At 63.8% G+C, this 26,009-nt stretch overlaps 4 protein-coding genes across 5 annotated transcripts in view; 1 reads left to right on the plus strand and 3 right to left on the minus strand.

The window, feature by feature from the left end:
- CD81 (CD81 molecule) overlaps window positions 1-18,491 on the minus strand; it is a 344,561-nt gene extending 326,070 nt beyond the window's left edge. Inside the window, exon 1 of one of the 2 annotated variants that reach the window (XM_049781246.1) lies at window positions 18,488-18,491. The gene's annotated coding sequence lies outside the window, so the exon portion shown is untranslated. Of the gene's footprint in view, window positions 1-17,958; window positions 17,965-18,487 lie in introns of those variants that run through there. The other variant, XM_049781244.1, reaches the window with a different exon arrangement.
- Window positions 3,179-15,420, plus strand: PHRF1 (PHD and ring finger domains 1). The gene is made up of 18 exons (XM_049781185.1): window positions 3,179-3,276; window positions 4,466-4,577; window positions 4,659-4,736; window positions 5,232-5,404; window positions 7,375-7,458; window positions 7,853-7,965; window positions 9,177-9,274; window positions 9,360-9,532; window positions 9,659-9,788; window positions 10,599-10,696; window positions 10,998-11,179; window positions 11,294-11,416; window positions 11,509-11,660; window positions 11,982-14,144; window positions 14,259-14,416; window positions 14,505-14,741; window positions 14,842-14,970; window positions 15,144-15,420. The coding sequence occupies exons 2-18, from the start codon at window positions 4,487-4,489 to the stop codon at window positions 15,288-15,290; spliced, it is 4,329 nt and encodes a 1,442-aa protein (XP_049637142.1). The 5' UTR covers window positions 3,179-3,276; window positions 4,466-4,486; the 3' UTR covers window positions 15,291-15,420.
- Window positions 15,479-18,579, minus strand: IRF7 (interferon regulatory factor 7). Its single transcript, XM_049780922.1, has 10 exons — window positions 18,567-18,579; window positions 18,028-18,325; window positions 17,767-17,929; window positions 17,051-17,270; window positions 16,904-16,932; window positions 16,666-16,828; window positions 16,521-16,580; window positions 15,931-16,431; window positions 15,735-15,853; window positions 15,479-15,664 (listed from the first exon to the last, which is right to left on the minus strand). The coding sequence occupies exons 2-10, from the start codon at window positions 18,045-18,047 to the stop codon at window positions 15,509-15,511; spliced, it is 1,431 nt and encodes a 476-aa protein (XP_049636879.1). The 5' UTR covers window positions 18,048-18,325; window positions 18,567-18,579; the 3' UTR covers window positions 15,479-15,508.
- Window positions 18,580-19,679: 1,100 nt separating this feature from the next.
- On the minus strand, window positions 19,680-25,591 carry CDHR5 (cadherin related family member 5). The gene is made up of 15 exons (XM_049780924.1): window positions 25,510-25,591; window positions 25,240-25,430; window positions 24,810-24,890; window positions 24,416-24,643; window positions 24,238-24,339; window positions 24,038-24,148; window positions 22,492-22,662; window positions 22,060-22,150; window positions 21,873-21,970; window positions 21,589-21,786; window positions 21,370-21,483; window positions 21,004-21,088; window positions 20,858-20,911; window positions 20,276-20,535; window positions 19,680-20,124 (listed from the first exon to the last, which is right to left on the minus strand). The coding sequence occupies exons 1-15, from the start codon at window positions 25,589-25,591 to the stop codon at window positions 19,708-19,710; spliced, it is 2,283 nt and encodes a 760-aa protein (XP_049636881.1). The 3' UTR covers window positions 19,680-19,707.
- Window positions 25,592-26,009: the final 418 nt, after the last annotated feature.

Consider the following 26,009-nt stretch of genomic DNA (forward strand, 5'->3'; position numbering starts at 1 on the left):
CAGGCTCGGGGGACCCTATGGGATGCCGGGATTTGAACCACCGACCTTCTGCATGCAAGACAAATGCCTTACCTCCATGCTACCTCTCTGGCCCCAGGAGTAATTTCTGAGTGCAGATCCAGGACCTCAGCACCCGTCTTTTGCTTTGCTTTGCTTTGGGGGATCACACGTAGGAGTGTGGAGGGGAATCGCCTGGTCCTTTGACCAGATCCCTTTCCCCAACAGGCACCAAGGGACTTACTGGAGTCCTATGCTGTAGTGCAAGCAGGTGGCCTGCCCAAGGAGCACAGGTCTGGGCGACCTGCCATAGATCACGCCCCGTCTGGCCCACCCAAGCAGCAGGCTGGTGACTCTGAAGCATTTATGTTCCTTCTTCCTGCCTGCAGAGTTTTCCTGAAGCTTAGAGCATCAACAGGGGCAAGACTCAATTTTTGGCCACTTTCTCGGGCCCACCCAACACTGCTGTGGGCTGTGATATGCCCAGCCTTACGCGGGCTGGCTCTCTCCACTTCCCCACCAGGCTGTCCAAGTGTCTACCCCAGCCCCTCCACTCACTGCATACTGCTCCCCCAGACTCCCACCTCTGACAACGGGATGCTGGAAACAGGTACTTCGTTGCCTCCAGTTAGTAAAACTGCAATATGTTGGGGTTTGAAGGGGTCAAATCTGATGCTGCTCAGGGATCATACCTGGGTCTTCCACGTGCAAGGCAAGCGCCCTCCCCGCTGTATTATTGCTCCAACTCCTCAGTTCCTACCTTCTTTTCTTTTTTACTTTTTTCTTTTTTGTTGGTTTCTGGGTCACACCCAGCTGCGCTCAGGGGTTCCTCCTGGCTCTACGCACAGAAATCACTCCTGGCAGGCTCAGGGGACCATATGGGATGCTGGAATTGAAATCACCGTCCTGCATGCAAGGCAAATGCCCTACCTCCATGCTACCTCTCTGGCCCCCTTCTTTTTTGGGGGTGCCACAGTGACATTCAGGAATTACTCCTGGCTTTGGGGACCATATAGGACACTGAGGGATCGAACCACAGTCCGTCCTAAGCTAATGCCAGCAAGGCAGACACCTTACCCCTCTGTGCCACCACTCTGGCCCCAGTTCCTACCTTCTAACTTTATAAAATCCTAGTTCTGTCCTCAAAATCTACCGGGGAACTATGGGTTGGGGTCCTCAAACTACAGCCTGCGGCCCACATATGGCCCACTGAGGACATTTTTTTCAGCCCACTTTTGCTGCTTCTACCTATCCTGCTTAGCAGCTGACCCTTCTGGAGCCCTCGGTGCACACATACAGAATGTGTGCCATACTCTGACTCCCTGCTCTCTCTCTCTCTCTCTCTCTCTCTCTCTCTCTCTCTCTCTCTCTCTCTCTCTCTCTCTCTCTCTCTCTCGACTCCTCTCAGTCTAAGCCTCTCAGGGGTCTTCAAACTACAGCTGGCCTGTGGGCCACTATTGCTCACTGTTGTTGTTGTATTTTTGTTTGTTTGTTTGTTTTTGGGTCATACCCGGCGGTGTTCAGGGGTTACTCCTGGCTCTGCACTCAGAAATAGCTCCTGGAGGGCATGGAGGATCTTATGGGTTGCTGGGATTCGAACCACACCATCTATCTTGGATTGGCTACATGCAAGGCAAACGCTCTACCGCTTTGCTATCTCTCTGGTCCCTCATATATATCATTTATTTATTTATTTTTTGGGGTTTTTGGGCCACCCCGGTGGTGCTGAGGGGTTCCTCCTGGCTGTCTGCTCAGCAATAGCTCCTGACAGGCACGGGGGACCATATGGGACACTGGGATTCGAACCAAAACCTTTGGTCCTGGATCGGATGCTTGCAAGACAAACACCGCTGTGCTATCTCCCCGGGCCCCATATATATCATTTCTAAACTATAGTCCAGTCCTTCAGTGGTCTGAGGAACAGTGAACTGGCCCGTATTTTAAAAGTCTGAGGACCCCTTGGTTACAATGCCTGCTTTGCATGTGTGAGACCCTGGGTTCCATCCCTGAAGACACAAAAAATAAAGTGAACTGGAGGCCAAAGTGGTAGCAGAGCTATCAGGGCGTTTTTGCCTTGCATGCGACTGATCCGGGTTGGATGCCCGACATCCAACATGGTCCCCTGTTCTTGCCAGGAGTGATTTCTGATGGCAGAGCCAGAAGTGGCCCAAAAATTAAAAAATAAACTACGGGGCCGAAGAGATAGCATGGAGGTAAGGCGTTTGCCTTTCATGCAGGAGGTCATCGGTTCGAATCCTGGCGTCCCATAGGGTCCCCCGTGCCTGCCAGGAGCAATTTCTGAGCCTGGAGCCAGGAATAACCCCTGAGCACTGCCGGGTGTGACCCCAAAAAACCACACACACACACACACAAATAAATAAATAAATAAACTAGAGTGAACTCTCCCAGGAGCTGATCTGTGTGGCCCTCTCCTGGCCAGGGTGCTGGGTGACAGCACCCAGGCGCTCTCATCTGCATTCCACCACCTGGGTGGTGGACCCTCACAGGTGGACCCTCACAGGTCCCTCAGTTCTCCCAGGCCCCCCCAAATCTCTCCCTGCTCTCCCTGCAGAGTGAATTAAGACACTTATTCGTGCTCATTGCTTGCGGGAGAGAATGCACAGTGAAGAGCCGCTGATCCCTGGGAGCAGCAAGATTCGCCCTCGCCCAGTCTACCAGTGGCCACCCAGGGGACCTGCGGGCCGGGCCGGGGAGACCGGGATGGGGCGAACCCCAGTGAGTGGCTGCAAAGCCCAGCCCAGCCCAGCCCAGCGGCGGCTTTCTGCGCCTGCGCACACGCGATCCGACCCGAAAGGGGCGTGTCCTGTCGTGGGCGGGACCTCAAGGCGAGAGGGAGAGAGAAAGCGTTCCCATTGGTCAACGCGGTCAGACTGTACCAACTCCCGGACGGGGAGACCGACATGGAGCTGCCCTGTGGCAGGACCCTCCGCCGCCAGATTCGTCCTCAAAAACCATCACGCGCGTTATAATGATGACGAAGCACTGAGTGATGCTGTTTTCAAAGCGTCGCCGACCCCACCGGCGGCGGAAGAGGCGCCCGTCCCCTTTCCGGACCTCCCCGCCCCGCTTCCGCCCGTTGGTCCCGGCGCCAGGGCGGGCCGCCGCGCCCCGGAAGTCCTCGCGTCCACTTCCGAGTCAGCTCGCGCGCGGCCGAGGCGGCGGCGGCGGTGGCGGCGGCGGAGAAGGGGCGAAGGCGGCGGCGTCCGGGCCTCGTCGCGCGGGGCTCGTGAGGCGGCGGCGGGAGGCGCGAGGCTCGAGGTGCGGGATCGGGACGTGCGGGCCCCCGCCGTGCTTGCCCCGCGGCCGCCGCGCGCTTTGTCTGGGCCCGGCCGCCGCCTGTGGCCTGCGCGGGGCCCGGTGCGGCCCGGCCGCCTCGAGCTGTCACCGCGCCCGGCTGCGCCACCGGGTCCTGGCTAGCGGGGACCCGGCGCCCCGCACCCCGGCATGCGCGTCTGGGGGTCCCGGGGCCGCTTTGCTGAGAGCTAGCCGCCGGGGGGCCGCGTGCACCCCAGATCTGGAGACTGACGCGCCCCAAAAGTGCTGCCCCGAAGGTGGCCGGCTGGGTGGGCTTCGGGGTGCACCCGCCTGGGGCTGCCCCTCCACACTGCTCGCTCCCCCTTGGCCCATGGGGCTCAGCGACCCTCGGGCTGGGGCCCCCCAGGCCTCCGCACCCTGCTCCCCAGGGGTCCCCAGGTTTGGAGACTGAAGTGGCTTTGCCTTTAACCACACACCCCCTGATAGGAACCGGGCCAGGTCGCCCCAAAATGCTGCCCCGAAGGTGGTCAAAGGCGCAGTGCACCCACCTGGGGTTGCCCCTCCAGACTGCTTGCTCCCCCTTGGCCCATGGCTCCTTCTGTTCCTCGGGGTTCCTGCCTAGGAAAAGGGGGTGCTGCATGCAGGCTCTTCGCAGAGCTGAGCCGAGCTGTCTGTCGCTCCTGCTGTTGGCACCAATACAGGGGATCGAACCTTGCCCCTTGCGCAGGCCAGCCGCCTCCCAAGCAGTCGTGGTGGTGGTGGTGGTGGTGGGGCGCTGGACCCTTCCTTGCCTGCTTCTAAGCCAGGCACAGCCACCAGCTCAGGTTCACCGGGTCACATGTGCCAGTGGTCACCGGGCCCCTGCTGCGAGGCAGGCAGGTTGGAGGACGACCATCTGCCCAGGAGGGGCCCGCCAGCGTGTCACAGGGTGGACCTGGTGTCTTGGGCAAGTACGAGGGCATGGCCTGGGGTCTCTCCTAAAGAGACAGTGACCCGCAGAACTCCCGGTGCCACCCGCCCTCAAAGTGGGGGGTGCTGTTGCCCTTCCTGCCACCCAGTTTCTGCTTTAGAAGTTGCTCTGAAGTGAGCGTTGGGGGAGGCTTGTGGATCCCCGTTGTGGGTGCTCAGAGCCACCGGGTGAGGGTTCACTTTGGAACCCGGCAGGGGCTCACGCACTCTGCCTCCCCCACAGAGCTGACCCCAATGCCCAGCAATGGACGAGGACAGCCTGGATGAGCTTGCCGAGCGCAGCCCAGCGCAGCGCGGGCAGCACCTCAGCCCTGATGCAGGGCCCAGTAATTCAGGTGAGCCTACACCCTGGGACAGTGATGTGGGGGGCAGAGATGAGGGGCCCACCAGCACCTCTGACTCGTCCCCCCTCCCAGGTCTAGAGAGTGGCAGTGATGGGGACTCTGAGGACGACTCGGGCAGTGAGGACGAGGTGGCCCCGGAGGGGAGATCCGGTGAGCCTTTCTGCTCCGCACAACCTTGGTTTGGGGGTTCAGTTTGGCGACGGCAGGAAGTGGTGTTTAGGCCGGTGAGCTGGGTATGTCTTGAGTTGGCATAGCCAGGCAGCGCCCCACAGACACCAGATCGGGTATCAGCAGGCCCCACCTTCCCCCCACCCCCAGCCATGACTGTTGCATCTTCACGGTTCATTGAGCCAAATGGGGATTCCTAAATCCCTGCCATGAGGTCCAGGACAGGTTGCTCAGGGTTCCCGGAACCCTGAGCCATGTGTTGTCCAAATCAGTGCCTTCAAGGTAGATTTCTGGGCACTGTGGGTGCAGCATGGTGCCTCCTACCCAGCCATGGCAGCAGCTGAACTTGGGGAGTCACCACCCCAGCTGCCCTTGGAGTTGGGGGTGGCAGCCTGGGAGGACAGGTCTCCCTCAGCACGTGGATGTCCTGGGGTGGGGTGTGAAGCTCCTGCTGAGTCAGCACCTTCTTGGTCCCAGATTCTGAGGATGAGGACGACGAGGGGGCACTGGAGTCGGGGGACGCCTTCCACTCGGATGACGACTCTGAGAGCTGCCCCATCTGCCTCAACCCCTTTCGAGACCAGGCCCTGGGCACCCCTGAGAGCTGCACCCACTACTTCTGCCTTGACTGCATCCTGGAGTGGGCCAAGGTAAGGCCAAGCTACTGGAGTGTCCGTGTATCCTGGAGAATGTGCAGGCCGCTGTGGGTAGGGGCTAGGGTGTTTGGTTGCTTCTCCCTTCCTGTCTGGCTGTTCTGATGTTGTTCAGGGCATCTACAGCCTTCCCACTCTTACCCTCAACATTTTTTGTTTTTGTTTCTTTTGGTTTTGGGGTGCCACACCCGCCAGCGGTCAGAGGTTCCTCCTGGCTCTGTACTCAGAAATTGCTCCTGGCAGGTTCAGGGGACCATATGGGATGCCAGGAATTGAATCCAGGTCCTTCCCGGCTTGGCCGCGAACAAGGCAAATGCCCTACCACTGTGCTATCACTCTGACCCAACATTTTGTTTTGTTTTGTTTTTTGGGATACACCCAACGACACGGGTTATTCCTGGCTCATCACTCAGGACTCCTGGCAGGCATGTTTGAGGGACCCTATGGGTTGCCGGGGATTGACCCCAGGTCAGTCATGTGCAAGGCAAATGCTCTGCCATCCTTCTGACTCCCACTTTTTTGGGGCAGGGTGGTCATACCTGGCAGTCCTTAGGGGTTACTCCTGGCTCTATGCTCAGAAATCGATTCTGACAGGCTCAGGGGACCATATGGGATACTGGAATTCGAACCACCGACCTTCTGCATGAAAGGCAAACAAACGCCTTACCTTCATGCTATCTCTTCGGCCCCTGATCCCCACTTTTTAACATCTGCTATGACCCGGCCAAGAACGCAGTTCTGGCTGAGAGATATGGAGTCTTCCAGAGGCCTGCACACCCCAACTCCGTGCTACCCCCCAGCCCAGACTGCTGGAGACAGGAGGTTGCAAGCTCGCCCTGGCATCCGATACCTTCTGCTGGAATAGACGCCCTTTGTGCCCTGCTGGAGGGTTTTGTTGATATTTTTCAGAGGAGGTACCCTATGGGATACGAGGGATCCAACCTGGGTTGGCCACATATAAGGCAAACGTTCTCCCCACTGTGGTTTCCCTCGGGTCTCCCTGGAGATTTTTGTTTGTTTTTGTTTTGGGGCCCTGCCTGGCAGTACTCAGGTTCCTCCTGGCTCTGTACTCAGAAATCACTCCTGGCAGGTTCGGGTGATCCTATGGGATGCCGGGATCGAACCCAGGTCCGTCCCAAGTCAGCAGCATGAAGGCAAACACCCTACTGCTATGTTATTGCTCCAGTCCCTGGAGGGTTTGTTTTGATGAGTGGATATCCCTTAAGGTCTGAATGGGGTATGGGTGGGCAGAGAGCACAGCAGGGCGGTTGCTGGCCTTGCACATGGCCTACCCAGGTTCAATCTTCAACTCCCTGAGCTGAGCCTAATGTGACTTCTGAGCACTGCTGGATGTGGCCCCAGAAGTGAAAATAAAAGATTGGGGGCTGGAGGGAGAGATAGGAGAGATAACACAGTGGTAAGGCGTTTGCCTTGCATGCAGAAGAACAGTGGTTTGAATCCCAGCGTCCCATATGGTCCCCCGAGCCTGCCGGGGCCAATTTCTGAGCATAGAGCCAGGAGTAGCCCCTGAGCGCTGCCGGGTATGACCCCCCCCAAAAAAAAAAAAAAAAAAAGTAAAGAAAAGATTGGGGCAGGACGGGATCCAGACAGGAACCTTGGCTCTCTGACATCTGACATTCCCTAGTGCTGTGGGTCGACCCCAAAAGGCGATCCTGGGGGTGTCTCTAGCATTGCCCCAGGGACTGTGTGGGACTGGGGCGAGCCAGGGGCTCCAGCGCTTTGAGCTGCTCTGCCTCATCTTCTCTCTGGTGAGGGGCCCCACAGGCTCTGCTATGCTCCCCCCCACCCCTGTTGGTTCTCAGTGGGGTCAACGGGGCCCAGGCGACAGATGGCAGAGCGGGGAGAGGCTGAAAGGATGGAGATGGGGGCCTGAGCTGAGGCACCCAGCGTGTGTAGTAGGGTGGGGAGGCCCAGGGGCACCCGGTTCACTAGCCCGTGTCCCGCAGAATGCCAACTCCTGCCCAGTGGACCGCACACTCTTCCAGCACATCTGCATCCGCGCCCAGTTCGGTGGCAAAGTTCTGAAGAAGGTGAGTGGCTCTCACAGGTGTGGGTGTCCAGGAAGGGGGCACTGGGCCAGTCATCTCCGTGTCCCCCGTGGGAGGAGTTCTCAGGTGCTGGGAATGGATGCCAGGCTCCTTCTGGCTCCTGTACGTCAAGCAATGTTCTGTCTGCTTGGCTGCTCTGGCCCTGCACCCAGGTTTCTAGGCTGTGCCCGGTAGCAGCTGCCTCCTGGCCCCTGAGGCATTCATTGCCTGGATGTGTATGTGTGTCTGTATCCACGTTGTGCGTCTGTGCCGGCCTTCACCACCAGCAAAAATTAAGGCTGCTCATGCTTCTTTGTGGCCTCTGGATCTACAGCCCCCCTCCCCCCACCCCACCCCCATGGTCGGGGCCTGTGGGCTCAGCAGTCGGTGCTCGCAGGTCCCTGTGCAGAGCTCAGCAGCGGCGGAGGATGAAGACCCCACCTTCTGCGAAGTGTGCGGCCGCAGTGACCGTGAGGACCGCTTGCTGCTGTGTGACGGCTGCGATGCTGGGTGAGTGGTCCTTCCTGACCCCCAACATTCCGCACACACTTTTTTCGATGGCTCCTGCCACAGTCACTGGCCTTGCCCCACCCTCACCCCACATCTACAAGGACTTTGTTCTTTTTGTTTGCTTGGGGGCCACACTTGCCGGTGCCTAGGGCTGACTCCTGTCTGCACCCTGGTCACTCCTGGCAGGGCTCGGGGGGGACTCTGGTGTAGGGTTCAAGTCCTGGTCTGTACCAGGCAAGATCGCTGCCCACCAGCCGCGCTGTCTCCCTCCTGCCCGTCCTGGCTCTGTTTTTTGGTGGGTTTTTTGTTTGTTTGTTTGTTTTGGTTTGGTTTTGGGGCCACACCTGGTGACGCTTAGGAGTTACTTCTGGCTTTGTGCTCAGAAATCTCTCTTGGCTCGGGGGACCATATGGGACACCAGGGATCATCAAACCCAGGTCTGTCCTGGGTCAGCTGCGTGCAAGGTGAACATTCTACTGCTGTGCTATTGCTCTGGCCCCTGTTCTTTTTTTTTTTTTCTTCTTTGTTTTTTTTTTTTGTTGTTGTTGTGTTGTTTTGTTGGTTTTTGGGTCACACCCACTGCGCCCAGTGGTTCCTCCTTGGATATGGGCTCAGAAATCTCTCCTGGCAAGCACTGAGGACTATGAGTTGCTGAGCAAGGCAAATGCCCTACTGCTGTGTTATCTCTCCGCCCCAGCTCTGCTCTTTGTGACCTTTAACCCCCAATGGCCCAACCTCCAGGAGCCTTGGTGCCCTTTGGGGTGAAGCACCAGGGCGTGTATGGGAGAGGGGAGCCGCAGGGCAAGGCAGCTTCGCGGAAGTTCAACCCAAATGGATCATGGGACAATGGCCGGTGCCTGAGCTGTCATGGGTCCCCTATCCAGTATCCATGTCACTTAGACAGGCAGTTCACAACTCAGGAACTGTAATGGCTCCACAATTGGACAGGGGTTTCTCCAGGCACCCATGCAGCCCTCAAAGCTCCACGCACCCCCCTCCGCCCTGTCTCCTTTGAGGGGTGCCTGGGTGCCAACTGTGCCCTCGGAGAGAACTGGTGGACGGTACTCCTTGCAACTACCCTCCTGGAGCTGCTGTGGGGGTGATTTGGGAGTGTGGGACACCTCACTCTGTGGACTGCTGAATGACAGCCCAGGAATAGAGGCCTCTTTGGGGGGGCACTGGGACATGTGATGACAGCCCGATTCCCCCAGGTACCACATGGAATGCCTGGACCCCCCTCTCCAGGAGGTGCCCGTGGACGAGTGGTTCTGTCCAGAATGTGAGGGGCCAGAGGCAGCTGCCGCAGCAGGTAAGGCTCAGCCTGGGAAGGGTCCCGTCCTCCTTTCACTGTCCCACACAGTCCATGTGCCTGTCACTGCTGCCACGCCTTGCAGACTCTGGCTCGGGGAGCGAAGACCTGTCGCTGCTGCTGGCCGATGTGGTGCCCACCAGCAGCCGCCTACGCCCCCGCCTGGGCAGGACCCGAGCCATCGCCAGGACTCGGCAGAGTGAGCGGGTCCGCGCCACAGTCAACCGGAACCGTCTCTCCACGGCCCGGAGCTCCCCGGTAGGCGCTGGGGCAGGAGAGGGGGTGTCGTCCTGCACTGTTGGGTGCCACTGGGGGGGCAGACCAGAGGTGATGCCCTGTGCCTATCAGCTTCTCCACTCAACACACCCTCGTCCTGCCCTACAGCATGTCCCACGGCACCTCATGTCCCTGCTGGATGAGACCATCAATGCCGTGGCCATGGGGCTAAGCACTGCCGTGTACCAGCGCCCCCTAACGCCCCGCATGCCCACCCGTCGGCGGAAGAGGAAGCCAGGTAGGGCTGCTGGCCAGTCTGACTGGAGCTCGGGCTGAACCTGGGTGACAACCGTGGGTAGCATCGTACCCTGTGGGTAGAGAGGTGAGGGGCGCTCCCTGGGACCTCTTGGTTTTTCCCCTGGACACTGAGCTGGGGCAATGGGCCTGTCCCCTGGGGACGCCTCCTTATTGGTGGCTTTGGGGTCTCGCTTGTGTCACCCAACACTCATTCTGTTGGGAATGATCACAGGGTGAATCCAGCCTGGCCCCTTGCCTGCATCAGGATCCCCCAGAAGTGCAGGTGCCACCACACAGGCTCTTGGTCTTACCTGGCGGAGCTAGGCCCAGGCCACGCTGGCACCGGAGGGAGGGGAGGGTCTCGGCTGTGGCCCATGAGTTCTGATTGTGTCATAAGCACGATGGAACCTCAGCCACAGAGGTGGCTGCGGACCAAAGTGCCGGGCTCGGTGTGTGGGATGAAGGGTGAGGGTAGCAGGAGAGATGCGAAAGAGAGCATGTGGCCCCACCTGTTTCAGGGGTCATATGCTAGGAGTACCCGTCATTCAGATCTGGGACTCGTCCCCAGCAGGTCCCATAACCCCTCCATTGACCAAGACTGAAATTGGGGGACCTCTGTGGTCTGATCATTACAGACAAGGATGGGGGGAGCGCCTGTCAGCTCCAGTGGGTGTAGGAACCAGGTTCTTCCTGCTTTGGAAGTCCAGTGTGACTAGAGGGACACTGGAGCCCCAGTGATGCCCAGAGCAGCCCCAGACCAAGCAGGCTGTGTGAGTATTTGCAGTGTGCAGATCCCACTACCTTCTTTCAGGGCGCAGGAAGAAGGCGCACACCAAAGCAGCAGGAAGGAAAACCAAGAAGCGGCAGGGCCGTGGGAAGAAGAAGAAGCATGGGGTGCGTCGCTCCAAGGTAGGAACTGGGGCTCCCAACCCAGCAGGAGGGTCCCTTACTTGAGGGTGTGGGAATTCTCTTGTGAGAGGGGACAGGGTGGCTCCCTGCCACCTCTCGGCCTTTTCACCCCGTGCCCTCCCTTCCATTGCTGCAAAGAGACCTGTGCCTTGTCGGGATGCTCTTCTGCCCTCATCCTGCCTCGTCCTGTTCAGCTTGTGACAAGGCCTGGGGCTCAAGCGGGGGTGGCTTCCACTGGGGTTCTGGAATCCTTAAGGTGGTGCCGTGAGGGCCTGCACAGCCTAGCCTTGCTCCGCCACAGAATGAAGTCACTGCCCGCTGCCGCATTGCCCGAGCACTGGGGCTCCGCAGACCGGCCCGAGGCACTTGTATCCCGGCTGTGCACAAGCCCGCTGGGCCATCCCTGGGCCTGATGCGGGCCGACATTGGGGCTGCCCCCCTGTCTCTCTTTGGGGACCCCTGCGAGCTGGACCCCTTCGACAGGTGACTGTGGGGGTGGGGGGGCGGGCAGTGGCACTCAGTCTCTGGGTGTGAGCGGGGACCGGCCCCCCCTGTCCTTGGGTCCGGCTTCACGCGTGCCCTCCCCCACACCCACAGCAGTGCCGAAGACCCATCGCCCCGCTCGGCCTCACCACAGAGCACCAAGAGGACCGTGCTGTCCCGCTCCGCCCTGCGCTCACACCAGCCAGTGGCCAGGCCACTCGCCATGGGCATCTCCAGGTACGTCCCAGGCCGCTTGGCTCCCGGGATGCCCGGGTGGGGAGCGCGTATGGCAGGGCTGGCCTGTGCCCAGCCTCTGGCTCTGCCCGCAGGAGGAGTATGGCCGCCATGGCCCCAGAGCCAGAAGTGGCCGCCCCAGTGCCCGACCTGCTGGGGAGTATCCTGTCGAGCCAGAGCCTCCTCATGCTCAGCAGCGCTGACGTGCTCATCCACCGCGACGGGTCCCTCAGCGCCAAGCGGCCCGGTACGTGCTACCTGCGTCCAGGGGGCTCTGTGGCAGGCAGAGTCTGCTTGTACCTGTACAGATTCTGCTCGTAGACACACACACACACGTACGCACCTCATGTACACAATCCCCACGTACCTCCCACGTATGTGCACGCCCTGCATACATAATATACTACATCTGTCAAACACAGTCCTGTACATAAAAATGCACACCCGTGTACATGCTTCTCATGCCCCTGCACTGCATGTATGCACTCGCCCCACCCAGCATGCAGCAGGACTGACGCACAGCCCCCTTCTCCCCCCCCCCCCCCCCCGCCCTCGGTCTGTTTTTCAGCTCCAGCTTCTTTCCCATCGGTCCCTACAGAGCCATCCAGACCAGAGGGAAACTATGGGTCTGGGGAGCTTCCCGGCCGGGGTTCGGGCCCTCACAACAGGCCCCTCCCAGTCTCACCCCCAGCCCTACCAGCCCCCACCTGCCTCCCAACTGTGAAGCCGAACCTGTCAGGGCCACCCTGTGCACCGCAGTCCCCCCTCATGGCCTCCGGGAGCAAGCCCAGCCTGAAGCCCAGTGAGGGCCGCCGTCCGGGGGGCCACAACCGGGCCCAGGGGCAGGTGCCCACCGCAGTGCCGCGGAACACGGACCTGTCGCTGCTACCCCGGATACCAAAGATCAAGAGAGCAGAGGATGCCCCGGTGGCCCCGGCCCCAGCCCGCGGGCAGCAGGTTGAGCTTCCCAGCTCGTGCATCAGCCGCCTGACGGGCCGGGAGGGACCCGGGCAGCCTGGGTCTGGCCGCCGTGCCGAGGGCGAGCCAGGCGGCAGGGGCCCACAGGAGCCAGGCAGCTCGCAGGCTCCGGCCCCACAGGCACCCTACCGCGGCAAGAGCTCCACCTTCCAGAGCTTCCGGATCAACATCCCCGGGAACGCTGCCCACATGGGCCGCACCTCCAGCCCCGGCTTCTGCAACACCTTCAGGCCCGTGGACAGCCAGGTGCCGCGGAAAGACACGCCGGCACCACTTTTCTCCATCCGCAAGGCCAAGCAGCTCAAGAGCGAGATCTATGACCCCTTCGAACCCACCGGCTCCGACTCCACGACTCCCGAGAGCAGCCCCGAGCGCCTGAGCCCCGGCCTGCTGCCCTCCGAGATCACGCGCACCATTTCGGTGGGGAGCCCCCAGGCACCCGCCATGCGCCAGACCGTGCGCTGCGTCACCTCCTACACTGTGCAGAGCGACTTCGGGCCCAGCCCACCATCCCCCGTGAGCCCCGGCCCCGCTGCCCCCGCGCCCTGGGACGATGACGGGCCGACACGCAGCTCCTTCTTCGGCTGCGAGGAGAGGACTGTGACGGTGGCCGAGCCAGACCCGCCACCGATTACCCATCGCATTGTGGAGCTGCACGCGCCGTCCCGCTCACGCTCGCCTTCACCATCTGGCTCGCGTTCCCGGTCACGGTCCAGCTCCCACGGCAAGAAGCCCGCCAAGAAGCAGCAGGCCGGGCCCAGGGAACCGCGCAGGGCACGCTCCGGCTCTGGGGACAAGAGCTCTCGCTCACCCTCACCAGCCCCGGACGAGGAGCCAAGCCGGAAGCACCGGGCTCGGGCACGGAGCCGCCGCTCTTCGAGCGAGCGTTCGAGCAGCCACGAGCGGGAGCGGGCCCGGCGACGGAAGGCCAAGGCCCGCAGCAAGGAGAAGAAGCGCAGCTCCGGAACCCACAGCCGGCGGCGGGCACATTCAGGCAGCCCCGGCAGCCCTGCACACGGGAGCAGGAGGAAGCGGGCCCGGGCCCGCGGGGGGTCGCCCCCCAGCAGCCTGGACCGAGGGCGACGGCACCGGCACCCTCGTGACAGGAGTCGGGAGCGGCCCCGGGAGAGGCCAAGCTCCCGCGACCGCAGGAAGCGCCGGTCACGCTCGCCGAGCCCTGAGCACCGATCACGGGAGCACCGGCGGACCCGGTCCCACGAGAAGCGGCCCCGGACGCGCTCACCCGAGAGGAAGCCCACAGCCTCCCCGGAGCCGCCTGCACAGGAGGAGCCCGTGTCGGGCGGTGAGCCCCCCACGGCACCCGCAGCCTGGCCAGAACCTGCGGCTGTCCTCGAGGAGCCCCCGTCTGCCGCAGACGGGCCTCCCCCACAGGACCCCGCTGTGCCGGAGGTGGCAGCGGCTTGCCCCGCCGATGACCTGGACTACGGCGACACCGTGGAGGCGGGTCACGTCTTCGAGGACTTTTCGAACGAAGCCGTCTTCCTGCAGCTGGACGACATGAGCTCCCCACCGTCCCCCGAGAGCTCTGACTCGTCCCCGGAGAGGCCCTTCCTGCCCCCGAGGCCAGCGGGGAGCCTGCCCCCGCCCCAGCAGGATGCCACCCAGCCCCCCGTGGCGCCTGGGGCCCCTGGCACGGCCCCGGAGGAGCCCACGGCGACCCCCGCACTGCGGGGCCGAGCGCTGGTGAAGAGGGTCACGTGGAACCTCCAGGAGGCAGGGGACAGGGACCCGCGTGAGTGGGGGCCGCCCTCGGGGCCCGGGCCTCTGGCCAGGCTGCTGGGGGGCGTCTCCGGAGCTTTCGGGGAGGCTGCAGCCTCCCAGACCCATGCCCCCTGTTGGCCCTCAGGGACTCCGCTTCCCCAGTTCCAGAAGCCGCCTCAGGAAGGTGTCTGGGGAACTGGACAGGGCCCGGCCCTGGTCCCCCAGCACCCCCCTTTCTTGGAGCCGCCCCCTGCTGGCCCTGTGGTCCTGGAGCCCAGCCTCCCCGCAGCCAGCCCTGCTCAGGTGGGTGGGTCAGGGTAGGGGGCTTGGGGCTGGGTCCCGTCCCGCCCCACCCTGCAGGGCACTCAAGACTCCCAAATGTGCTCCCCAGGTCTACACCCCCAGTCTGCCTCCCAGTGGCCTCCCCGCAGCGCTGCCCAGTCAGCCCATGGTCCAGTTCATCCTTCGGAGCAGCCTACCCCCAGCCGCTGGGGCGGTGGCCCCTGGCCCTGCCCTCGTGCCCGCGGTGGGCTCCGAGCCAGCCAGCCTCGGTGCCACCAACAACTCAGAGGACAAGGGGGCGGTGCCCCCACGGCCTGCTGCCGAGAAGGCCACCAAGAACGAGGAGGTAGGAACTGTGCGGCAGCCACGCGCAGCTGTAAGCGCACGGGGCCGGGCAGGGCAGGGCCCCTGCTGCTGTGCGGCCATTGACGCTCTGCCCTCCTCAGTACCTCAAGAAGCTGCACACACAGGAGCGCGCGGTGGAGGAGGTGAAACTGGCCATCAAGCCCTTCTACCAGCGGCGGGAGGTGACGAAGGACGAGTACAAGGACATTCTGCGCAAGGCCGTGCAGAAGGTGAGTGGGCAGGGCTGGGTCTGCCTTGCCGGGGGCGGGTGTGGCCCTGATTTCGCAGGCGCTGGGTGCGAGTTGAGGTCTGGTGTGTGCCCTGCCTCTGCTCCCTGGTACTCCCCGCCCCGTCTCCTGTGCGAAAACTGGCCGGGGTGGGTGACCTGCCCTCTGCCCTGCAGATCTGCCACAGCAAGAGCCGCGAGATCAACCCCGTGAAGGTGGCGCAGCTAGTGAAGGCTTACGTGGACAAGTACCGCCACATGCGCAAGTACCGGCGGCCTGAGGCCGGTGACGAGCCCCCCCCAGCCACGGGGGCCCAGGGCTGAGGCCCGGCGCTGCTTCCCGGCCAGGGTCAGGGTCGGCGCCGTCAGAACTGAACTTTTTTATATGTACAGTATAGAGACGCGGTTTCCATTGTGTTCTAATTTATCAAACAAGGATTCTCTTAGAACCTTCTGGACTGATTTCCTTCTTGCCGGGCACAACTTCTGGGCACCCCTGGGACAAGGGAAGGGTCAGGGGCTTCGATGAAGCTTCCTGAGGCCTAGGGTGGCTGCTCCAGGTCCATGAGCAGCTGCTCCAGCTCCTCGTACAGGCTGTTGCCGCTGGACAGGCAGAGGCCGAGGCTGCTGCTGTTGAGGGAGGAGGCGCCTTCCCGCTGCGCGGCTTCCAGGAGGGCGCGGCACAGCCTGGGCTCCAGCTGCAGCACAGGAGGGTGGTCAGGCCGAGCAGGGTCGCTGCCACCACCCACTCAGGGCCCCCACACTCACCTTCACCAGCACCAGGTGCTTCTCTTTGGGCCTCCGGGCCGATAAGTCCTGCCCGAAGCCCAGGTAGATGGTGCAGCGGGGGGAACCCTGGCGACTCCGAGCCCTGAACTCCAGCAGCTCTGCAGGGCAGAAGGGCCCTAAGTGGACATGCCCGCACCCTGGCACGCTACCCGGCCCCAGCAAGCCCTCCGCTGACCTTGGTAGAAGCAGCCAAAGTTGAAAATGGGGGTGTCGCGGTCCCGCTCCAGCAGCTGGGGGGCCGTGGCAGGGCTGCTAGAGCCCAGGGGCCCGCCCAGCTCCCAGAACACCTTGCACTTGCCCAGGCGCTGAGCCCAGAGCTCCGGCCCGCGCTGCTCGAGTCGCAGGCCGGGGCCCACGTGCCGCAGCACCTCCTCCGTGTACAGCAGCTGCTTGCGGTCCGCCAGCTCGGCGGGGCTGGGGAAGGCCACGCGCTGGGGCTCGGGGGGCGGCGGGGCTGGGCCGGGGGCGCCATAGAGAAGCACGCAGCGGGGCTGTCCCACCACCTCCTGCAGCACGGTGCGGCCCTTGTACATGATGGTCACTTCCAGGGGCCCCACCTGGAAGCCGCAGAGCCCAGCCCGTGGCAGCAACTCTCCCACCGCTGGTGTGGAGGGCACCGGGCAGGGCGCCACCCCGAGAGGCCAGGACTCGAGAACGGGCACAGCCGCCTCTGGACCTGCGGAGAGGGCGGCGGAGAGGAAGAAAGGACCTGAGCTGGCCAGCCGGATCCGTCCCTCTCACACCCTCCCTCTGGGGGACGCTCACCTGCCAGCAGGGATGGGGGCTGCGGGCTGCAGCTGGGGGCCAGATCCTCAGCAGCACGCCCTGGCGGGAGGCAGACAGCTGTGGCCAAGCGCCTCCCTGCAGTCCTGGGGCCCCACGCCTCGCCCAACCTCGCCCCTGCACTCACCAGGCGCCAGCCCCCACGCTTCTCCCACCGGCGGGGCCTGCAGGCAGCTCTGCACCAGGGCCTGACTCAGGATGTCCCCCGCTGGGCTGGCCAGGCCTGCGGGGGCGCTGGGGAGCCTGGGTCCGGGTCCAGGCTTCGACCCACCCGGCCAGGGCACAGTCTCCTGCAAGGCAGACAGTGCCTGCCGTCAGCCTGTGCCCCCAGGACGCCCGGGGTTGGGGGTGAGGGCAAGGCTTACCCCAGCATCCTCTTGGAGAGCGCTCTGACCTGGTGAGAGGGAGGAAGAGAGAGGGGGATGGAAAGCGCAGTCAGGCGCCACCACCGCCCTGCACCCCCCAACCCCCCTTCCCAGGGAGGACAGCCCGCCCGCGCCCGCAGCTCTCACCCCTGCAGCCCCACTGAGAGCTGAGCCCAAACACTTTATGTGGGTCCCGGGGGTCCCCGGAGTTGTCCTGCAGCATCACGAAGAGGCGCGTGCTGTAGAGCGCGCAGCGGAAGTTGGTTTTCCAGCCGGCCCGGTGTGCGCTCTCCGGCGGGTGGTCAGCGCTGCCCCTGTCGTTGCTGCAGCCACCGGGCGGCCAGCGCCCGCGTGCCATGGCCCAGGCCTGCGGGGACAGATGGAAGGATGGATGGACGGGTGGGTGGGTTGATGGGTGGGATGGACGGATGGAAGGATGGACGGAAGATGGGTGGGTGGGTGGATGGATGGAAGAGCGGGTGGGCGGATGAATGGTGGGTGGGTGGGAGGATGGACAGAGATGGAAGGATGGACGGGTGGGTGGGGTGGTGGGTGGATGGACAAACAGATGAAAGGATGGACGGAAGATGGGTGGGTGGGTGGATGGATGGAAGAGCGGGTGGGCGGATGAATGGTGGGTGGGCGGTTGGAAGGATGGACTGACAGATGGGTGGATGAATGAGTGGGTAGATGGAAGGATTGACGGATGGGTGGGTGGATGGACAGACGGACGGACGAATGGGTGGGTGGGTGGATGGACGACGGCTGGAAGGATGGACGGACGATGGCATGTGAGTCTGGGGTACAGCCTGCCCTGCCCCATCATCCACCCCGGGCGGGCAGGGGCTCGTCTGGGCGTCCACCTTGAAGATGCGCGCGTCCGCCTCGCTCAGGTCCTTGTGCCCAAAGTGCTTCCAGGGTACTCGGAAGCGCGTGCGGGCGGCGTCCAGCCAGTGCAGCCCCTCGTAGTGGCCGCTGCTCACCTCGCCCAGGAGCCAGTCCCCGAAGCGCAGCCTGGAACCTCCTCTGCAGGCAGGGTAGAGCTGGTCAGGGCTCGGGGCGCGCGGCCACCAGACCGGGGGCAAGTGCTGGGTGGGTGGGCGGGTGGGACGCGGGGGCCCCACCTCTCCGGGCGCGGCGCCATGGGTGGTCCTACCCACGAACCAGCTGGGACGAGGAAGGCGCGGGGGACACGCCGCGTGACCCTGGTGTTCGCCCGGTGGTGCTGGGGCGCGGGTCCCGCGCGCGTGTGCGTGGTTTCTGGTGGCCGCCGCGCTGCCCGGGTCCTCGGGCTGCGTGTCCGTCCGGGCAAGCGTGGCCACCGGGTGTGACGACAGATGCGGCCGCGGGGCTCGCGCGTGAGGTCACAGGTGTCGTGCCAGCGTCCAGGCCTGGACAGGACGGGGCGTCGCAGGCCGGACCCTGGGAGCGGACGGAGACAGGCGTGACGGGGACGCGCGGGAAGCGAAAGCGCAGCGCGCGGGGAAACGAAACCTAAACCTGGGGAAGCCAGCCGCCCTGGGCGCTCGGTCCTGATCCCGATCCCGGGGTCGACCCCCCGGCCCCGGCCCCAGCCCTGGCCCCCGGGGCGCGCCCCGCACCCCCGATCTCGGGCTCCGCACCCGGAGAGCCCCGGATCCCGCGGGGAGCGTCGCCCCAGTACCTGGCTGCGGGAACTGCTGCTGCAGAAACTTAAGCCGGGACTGTCAGAGCGCGCTTTTATAGGGACGCAGAGGGGGCGTGGCATTGTGCCGAGGGGCGTGTCTAAGGCGGGGCGGGGCTTGCCGAGGAATGAAGTACTGGGGAAGACCGTCGAGGGGCGTGGCTAGGAGCTGAGGGGCGGGGCAGGACTGGCCGAGGCATGTGACGTCCCGGAAGAACGTGGAGGGGCGGGGCGCGGTGCCGAAGGGCGGGACCTGGTTGGCTGAGGGGATGTGGTGCGGCGCTGATGGACAGGGGGAGGGGCGGGGCCGGTCTGATTGTAGGCGGGGCAAACGCTAGTGGGAGGGGCTGTGCTAAGGGACGATGAGGGGCGTGGTGTGTTCTGTTGTGGGCGTGGCTATTTCGTGAGGGCGTGGCTCAGCGGGCGGAAGTTGTGGGGCCCCTTGGCCAGGCTGGTGCAGCTCAGGGCCTCGCGACCTCAATCCACCCGTCCCAGGCCGGTCGCGCCTGCTCGAACCCGGCAGCCAAATCCGGCCCCACAGAACCAGAAGGGAGAAAGCGCCACTGGAAAAACTGGACTGTGGTCTGGGCCGACCTCGGCTTGCTCTCCAGCCTCCCATAGGGTCCCCTAAGCACTACCAGGAGTGATGTTTGGGTGCAGAGCCCGAGTCATCCTGAGCCCTTTTGGCTTTCTATCCTAAGCACCCCATCCCCTAGGGTCCCTTGAGCACCACCAGGAGCGATCCCTGAGCTCAGAACCACCACCGGTGGCCCCTAAAAACTAGAACAACTCATTTGCTTTGTTTAAGGGGCACTCCAGGCTCCTAGGGGTTCCTGCAGGGCTGGGGAGGGTAGCCCAGGAAGGAGACTTGGCCCCGGGCTGCCTCTGGGCCACCACTCTAGAACATGCCCCGATGCCACCCCCTACCTCTGGAGCCCTTGGGACCCCCCCCCCAGGACCACATTGATCCCCCCGTGGCCGTGAGGGGTCAGGGCAGGATGGATCCCCGCTGGCTGGTGCCCGTGCTGGACCTCTGAGTGGGTAGGGACACGTGGAACCCCTCGACACAGGCCACCAAAGGCAGACGGGAAGGGCCACTTTTTTCCCCCACTTTATTGGCTCTGGGGACAGGCAGGCCACACTAGATGTATGTGGCGTCCCCGTGGGCACCGTCCTCGCTGCCAGAGTCGCCCTGCTGGTCGCTGTCACGGTCGCTGTCACTGCCGGCCTGCGCGTCCACCGTGGGCGAGTTGAGGACCACCACGTCAGCCTCGGCCCCGATGTCCTCCCCGAACCACACGGCCTTGTAGCCGCCCTCCGACCGCCGATCCTTGGTCAGGATGGACCTCACACCCTCGGTGCTGCCTCCCTCGGGGGTGGCCGGGGCCACCGGAGTGGCCGGACTGGCGGGAGGGCTAGGGGTCGCCGTGGATGGGGGGGTGGGGGGCGCGGGGGCCTTCTTGACAGGGGCAGGACTGGGTGCCGGCGAGGAAGCCGGTGCCCAGTTGTCTTCACTGTCCACCGCGAAGGTCTTATTGTCGTAACCCTCTGGCTGGGACTTCTGCGGGTGCAGGGTGCAGGGCTCAGCCAGGAAGGACCCTGCACCCCGAGCCCCCCAATGTGCCTCCTGCCCCTCCCCAGCCAGGACCAGAGTTTGGGTTTGGGTTTGGGGGTGGGGTGGGTATGTCGGGGCCCCCGTGCCCCCTCACCAGGGAGCTCCTGGAGCAGCAGCACCGGTGGCCGTAGTGCTTGTGCACCAACACAGACAGGGCCAGGAGAGTCACCAGCAGCAGCGCACCCAGCACCCCGCCCAGCGCCGCCATGTGCACTGCAGAGAACCGCAGGGATTCGGACTCGGGGTGAGTGCCCGAGTCGCCGTCCTCACTGCCTGCAGGCACCGTCCAGGTCCCCGTCCCGGTCCCGGGCGCGGCCACTGTCCCTGTCACTGTCCCTGCTGTGGCCACGGTCCCTGATGCGCCTGATGTAGTTAGTCACTGCCCCAGGCGCTGTCATGGTCAGAGTCCCTGGTGTAGTCACAGTCTAAGTCACGGTCACGGTCCCCGTCTCAGTCACGGTCCCCGCAGTCCCAGCCCCGATACAAGTGTGCGGGGATTCGACCCAGGGACCAGAGGCTGCAGCTCCACGAAGGCTCTGGAGGAGGTCTCAGCCTGACCTCTGACCCTCAGCGCCCACAGAGGTGCCCCAAATCCATCCCTGACGCCCAGGGAGGGCTTCCTGACTCAGACTCCCCCGGGGTCGCTCTGGGACTCCGGATGCAACGTGGGACCCACCTGACGTCACGGCTTGCGAGGTTCCCGAGCTGGAGGTGGAATTCGTGGTGGTGCCTGAGGGGAGAATCAAGGTGGACAGGGAGACTTGGGGCCTGGGCACCCCTCTTCACCAGCACCCCCAGGCCAGTGAAGGGCCCCTGGCTCACCTGGGGGAGGGGTGGGCGGTGACAGAACCTGGATCTCCACTTTGGTGCTGCCCGAGGACTGCGTGGCTGTGTTGTTGGCCTCCACCTGGGAGGAGAGGGAGTTCGTTCTTCAAAGTTCCTCTGGATCTCTCCTTTGTTTTGTGGGGTTGTTTTGTTTTGTTTTGTTTTGGGGTTACACTGGTGGCGCTCAGGATTTACTCCTGGCTCTACGCTCAGAAATTGCTTCTGGCAGGCTTCGGGGAACATGTGGGATGCTGGGAATAGAGTCTGTCCTGGGTTGGCCACGTGCAGGCAAACGCCCTACTCTGTGCTATCACTCCAGCCTTAGACTCCTTCTCTGGACCCAGTAAGGACACCTCCCCTTACCGTAGCTGTGTAGACCCCCGGGTCCACCAGGTGGTTGGTGGTCAGCACGGCCTCCCCCTCCATCTGGAAGCGATTGTTGTCCGTGATCCGATACTGGAAGTCTCTGTTGTACTGCTGGATTCAGTGCTCATGAGTCCTGGACCCCGGCGGAGCCCCACGTCCTACCCATCCCAAGGGGAGACTGGTCACTTGGGGGGCGGGGGACCTGGTAATGCCTACAGGGAAAGTGATGTCCCGGGCGCGGAGGGTCAGCGGCTGGGAGGGGTCCGCAGAGTCCTTCACGGCCACGTTTGCACCATGGCCCAGTACCACGAAGCCGCGGTACAAATTCAGCGGGAAGGAGACGTGACTCTTGTTGCTGGTCACTTCCACGGTCACTTGTGTCACCGAGTAGTGGCCGTCAGACTTCTGTGCGGCCTGGCATGGGGACAGCCACACTGACCACCCGATCTGGAGGGCCTGGGCAGGGTGACGGGCACGGGGCGGGATGGACGGGCGCTCACTTTGACCACAAACTGGAAGGTTGTGGGGCTGTCCACACTCCGTTGCATGGTGAGGTTGCCAGTTTCCGGGTCAATGCTGAATATGCTGTTCACGCCTTCTGCAAATATGGGAGCAAGCGCTGGCTCCAGCCTGGAGGCCACTGTCCTGGAGGCCTGGCTGGGGGGTCAGCGGGGCAGCCCCACTCACCATTGGGCAGACTGTAGATGATCTTCTCGTTGATGGCCCAGTCGCCGTCCACGGCGTAGATGGGCCCGGGACACATTTTGAGGGGTTTAGGCTGGGGGAGCCAACCGGGAGGGAAGGGGACATGGGGTTGCTGGCGTCCACTCAGCACCCCCTCCAACCCGATGGGTGGGAAGCAGCGGGCGGCTTGTGGCGGGTCCAGCCGTCCCCTCAGAACCTCTAATGAGGCGGGTGCTGCAGACCCTCGGAGGCAGCTCCCCTTCGACCCTGTCCCGTCCGCCCAGGCTGTCTCAGCCCCTGCATGGGGCCAGGAAAATCAGCCTGGGGACCCCCTGCCCCACATTGCTTCGCCCCGCGCTCCAGGCCCAGCCCCACTGTTCCTGCACACTCCCGGGCCCACTCCCCACCCCAAGCCCCGCGGCCCCTGCGCAGTACCGGCGGCACATTGATGGGCAAGGTCGTGTTGTACTGCGCCTGGATGCAGGTGCTGGAGTCATTGTAGACGCAGGGCAGGAACCAGGGGGGCCGCAGGTCCGCGGGCAGCACCTCCACGACCAGAGTGGCCTCGGCTGAGTGTCGGGGTACCAGGCTGTCATTCTCAGTGTCCTGTCACGGCGCAGCCCAGACCGTCAGGCCCAGAGGACTAGGCCGAGCAGCACCCCATCCCTGGGGCTTGAGGGGCCGGGCAGAGACGGGGCAGAGCCGTGGGAGGCGGGGCCTGCTCGGGGCGGGGCCCGGGAAAGGAGCGGGGCTTCGGTGGGAGGCGAGGCCTGGGTGTGGGTGAGGCCTGACAGGAGGCGGGGCCTGTTTTGGGGCGTGGCCAATTCTAGGCGGGGCTTGGGGCAGAGGCGAACCTGGTTGGAGGCGGGAGATGGGACCTGATTGGATGTGGAGCTTGCTTGGGGCCCGGGAAAGGAGCGGGGCTTCGGTGGGAGGTGAGGCCTGGGTGTGGGTGGGGCCTGACAGGACGGGGCCTATTTTTGGGCGTGGTCAATTCTGGGCGGGGCTTGGGGCAGAGGCGAACCTGGTTGGAGGCGGGACCTGGGCCAGAGATGGGACTTGATTGAATGTGGGGCCTGCTCGGGGGCGGGGCCCGAGTCAGAACTGGAACCTGATTGGAGGCGAGGCCTGCTCGGGGGCGGGGCCCGGGAAAGGAGCCGGCTTCGGTGGGAGGTGAGGCCTGGGTGTGGGTGGGGCCTGTTTGGGGCGGGGCCAATTATGGGCGGGACTTGGGCCAGAGATGGGACCTGGTTGAAGGCGGGACCTGATTGGATGTGGGGCCTGCTCGGGGGCGGGGCCCGAGTCAGAACTGGAACCTGATTAGAGGCGGGGTCTGCTTCTGGGCGGGGCCCGGGAAAGGAGCGGGGCTTCAGTGGGAGGCGAGGCCTGGGTGTGGGTGGGGCCTTTTTGGGGCGTGGTCAATTCTGAGCGGGGCTTGGGGCAGAGGCGAACCTGGTTGGAGGCGGGACCTGGGCCAGAGATGGGACCTGATTGGATGTGGAGCCTGCTCGGGGGCGGGGCCAGAGTCAGAACTGGAACCTGCTTGGAGGCGGGGCCTGATCGGGGGCGGGGCCGGGAAAAGGAGCGGGGCTTCGCTGGGAGGGGAGGTCTGGGTGTGTGTGAGGCCTGACAGGAGGCGGAGCCTGTTTTGGGGGTGGTCAATTCTGGGCGGGGCTTGGGCCAGAGGTGAACATGGTTGGAGGTGGGACCTGGGCCAGAGATGGGACCTGATTGGATGTGGGGCCTGCTCGGGGGCGGGGCCCGAGTCAGAAGTGGAACCTGATTGGAGACGGGGCCTGGGCCAGAGACGGGACCTGATTGGAGGCGTGGCTTGGGTTGTAGGTGGGGCCTGCGTCAGAGGCGGGGCCTGCTCGGGAGACAGGAGCTATTCTGGGCGTGGCCCGGGCCCGGGATGGGTGCTGATTGGAGGCGGGGCCTGCTCGGGGCGGGGCCCTCGGGGCGGGGCGGGGCCTTGGCTCACGTGCACCACCAGCTTGAAGGTCATGCTGGGCAGCTCGGCGTAGTTGAGCCGCCGCCGCAGCTTGAGGCCGGGCTGGATCCTGCTGGCCAGCGAGAAGAACGTGGCGGCGTGCTGCGGGAAGAAAGGGCAGGCGGCGGAGGCTCAGCCCGGGCAGGGCCGGGAGCCGCGGGGCGCGGGCAGGGCGGCCGGCGGGCACTGACCGGGGTCTCCTCCCGCAGCGTGTAGTACAGGAGGTTGTCGACGTCCTTGTCCGTGGCCTGCAGCTCCTTCGCGGGGATGACGATGGTGTCCACTTTGGCGTCCTGCCGGCGGGGACGGTCTCAGGGGCCCAGAACGGCCTGGCCCGGCTCCCCAGCGGCCCCTCGCCCCCTTCCTCACCTCGGGCACTGTCTTCGTGTACGTCTTTTCGGGGAACTCGGGGGCGTTGTCGTTCAAGTCCGTCACCTCCAGCCTCATGGTCAGCTTGCCCACCTGGGGTGGGGCGGGGTGCTCAGTCCTCAGGACCCCGAGGACTCGGGAGGCCTTTAGTTCGGACTCAGCTTTGGATTTGGGAGGTCCGGGTGGTGCGAGAGGGGAGACTGAGGCGCAGGAGCGGACACGGGATCCCTGCGGACGGCACAGGGGGTGCGCAGGGCCGGAGGGGAGCCCGCCAACCGCTGGAAGGCTCCGGAAAGAAGAGGGAGTGGGCTAGGATGTGAGGACAGCGGCGCCTGGCCGAGCCGGGGGGCTGTGGGCAGTGCCCACTCAGGTGATCTGGGGACACAGGCCCCACCTGGGTGGCTTGGGGCTGCGGGACACTCACCACCACATTTCCACTCCGGCATTCCATGTTTGCCAGAAGAATTCGCTGGACCTGCGGGTGTAGGAGTGGGAGACTGGCGCACACAGACCCCCTCTGGTGGGCACAAAGAGACCCCAGTAGGCATACAGACCCTCACTGGGGATACAGACCCCGGTGGGCACATACAGACCCTCACTGGAAACACCCCCCCCCTCAATGGCCACACAGACCTCAGTCAGCCCCAGGTGGAGGAGACTGTGTAGCCCAACTGGTCTCTGGCACCGCCATGACTCAGATGCCATCCAGTCAGCTCCCTTGTTGCCGCCTGGGGCCTCTGACCAAGGGAAACCCCCAGACTCTGGGCTCTGTGTGGCCTGATTCTGATCAGTATACCGCAACCCAGACATGCCCTGGCCAGTACCTCAAAGTCTGGAGTCTTGTTGAGGAACAACTCTTGGCCTTGGCTTTGGGCCCGGAGCTCAAAGAAGTCCTTAGAGTCATTCGTCAGGATCACATCTATGCCGGGGTCTCTCCTGATGTTGGCCAGGGGCTGGTTCAGGGCCTCGCTGTCGTTCTCTGTCACTTTATCAATGAGCTGTTGGATGGTGCACCCTGGGAAGGAAGCAGAGGCTCAGGGGGTGCGGCCGTAGGCCCACCCCCACCGCCGCTGCCCTCCCAGCCCCACAGCTACCGGAGTTCTGAGCCTCTGTGGCGACAGCCATCAGGAGCAGCAGCAGCAGCACCACCTGGGCCCAGGCCCCCGGCACCCCCATGTCGCCCCAGGAGGGTCCTGCCTGTGGCCGCCCAGAGCCCAGTTCTGCATCCGCCGCCCTCAGCAGCGCAACTGCGACTGGGCCAGCGACCTTCGGCCCCGACAACCGGACAGCGCCCTGTTTTATGGCTTCCTGCTCCCTCTGGGGGGCTCTCGCTGGCCGGCCCCAGCGCCCCAACCTGTCTGAGAGGCCTGATCTGGGAGGGTGTCAGGCACAGGCTGGGGGAGCACTGCTGTGAAATTGGGCTGCAGGAGCCCCATGGGTGAAACTATGGGGGCTCCATGAGTTGGGAAGCAAATAGTGAAGGAAAGAGATTCCCGAGTTTCTGTGTCCCTTCTTCTTTTTAATTTTTTTTATTCTTTTTTTTTTTTTTTTTTTTTTTTTTTTTTTTGTGTGTGTGTGTGTGTGGTTTTTGGGT

Source organism: Suncus etruscus, chromosome 9 (assembly GCF_024139225.1).
Source record: "Suncus etruscus isolate mSunEtr1 chromosome 9, mSunEtr1.pri.cur, whole genome shotgun sequence".
NCBI classification, from domain to species: Eukaryota; Metazoa; Chordata; class Mammalia; order Eulipotyphla; family Soricidae; genus Suncus; species Suncus etruscus.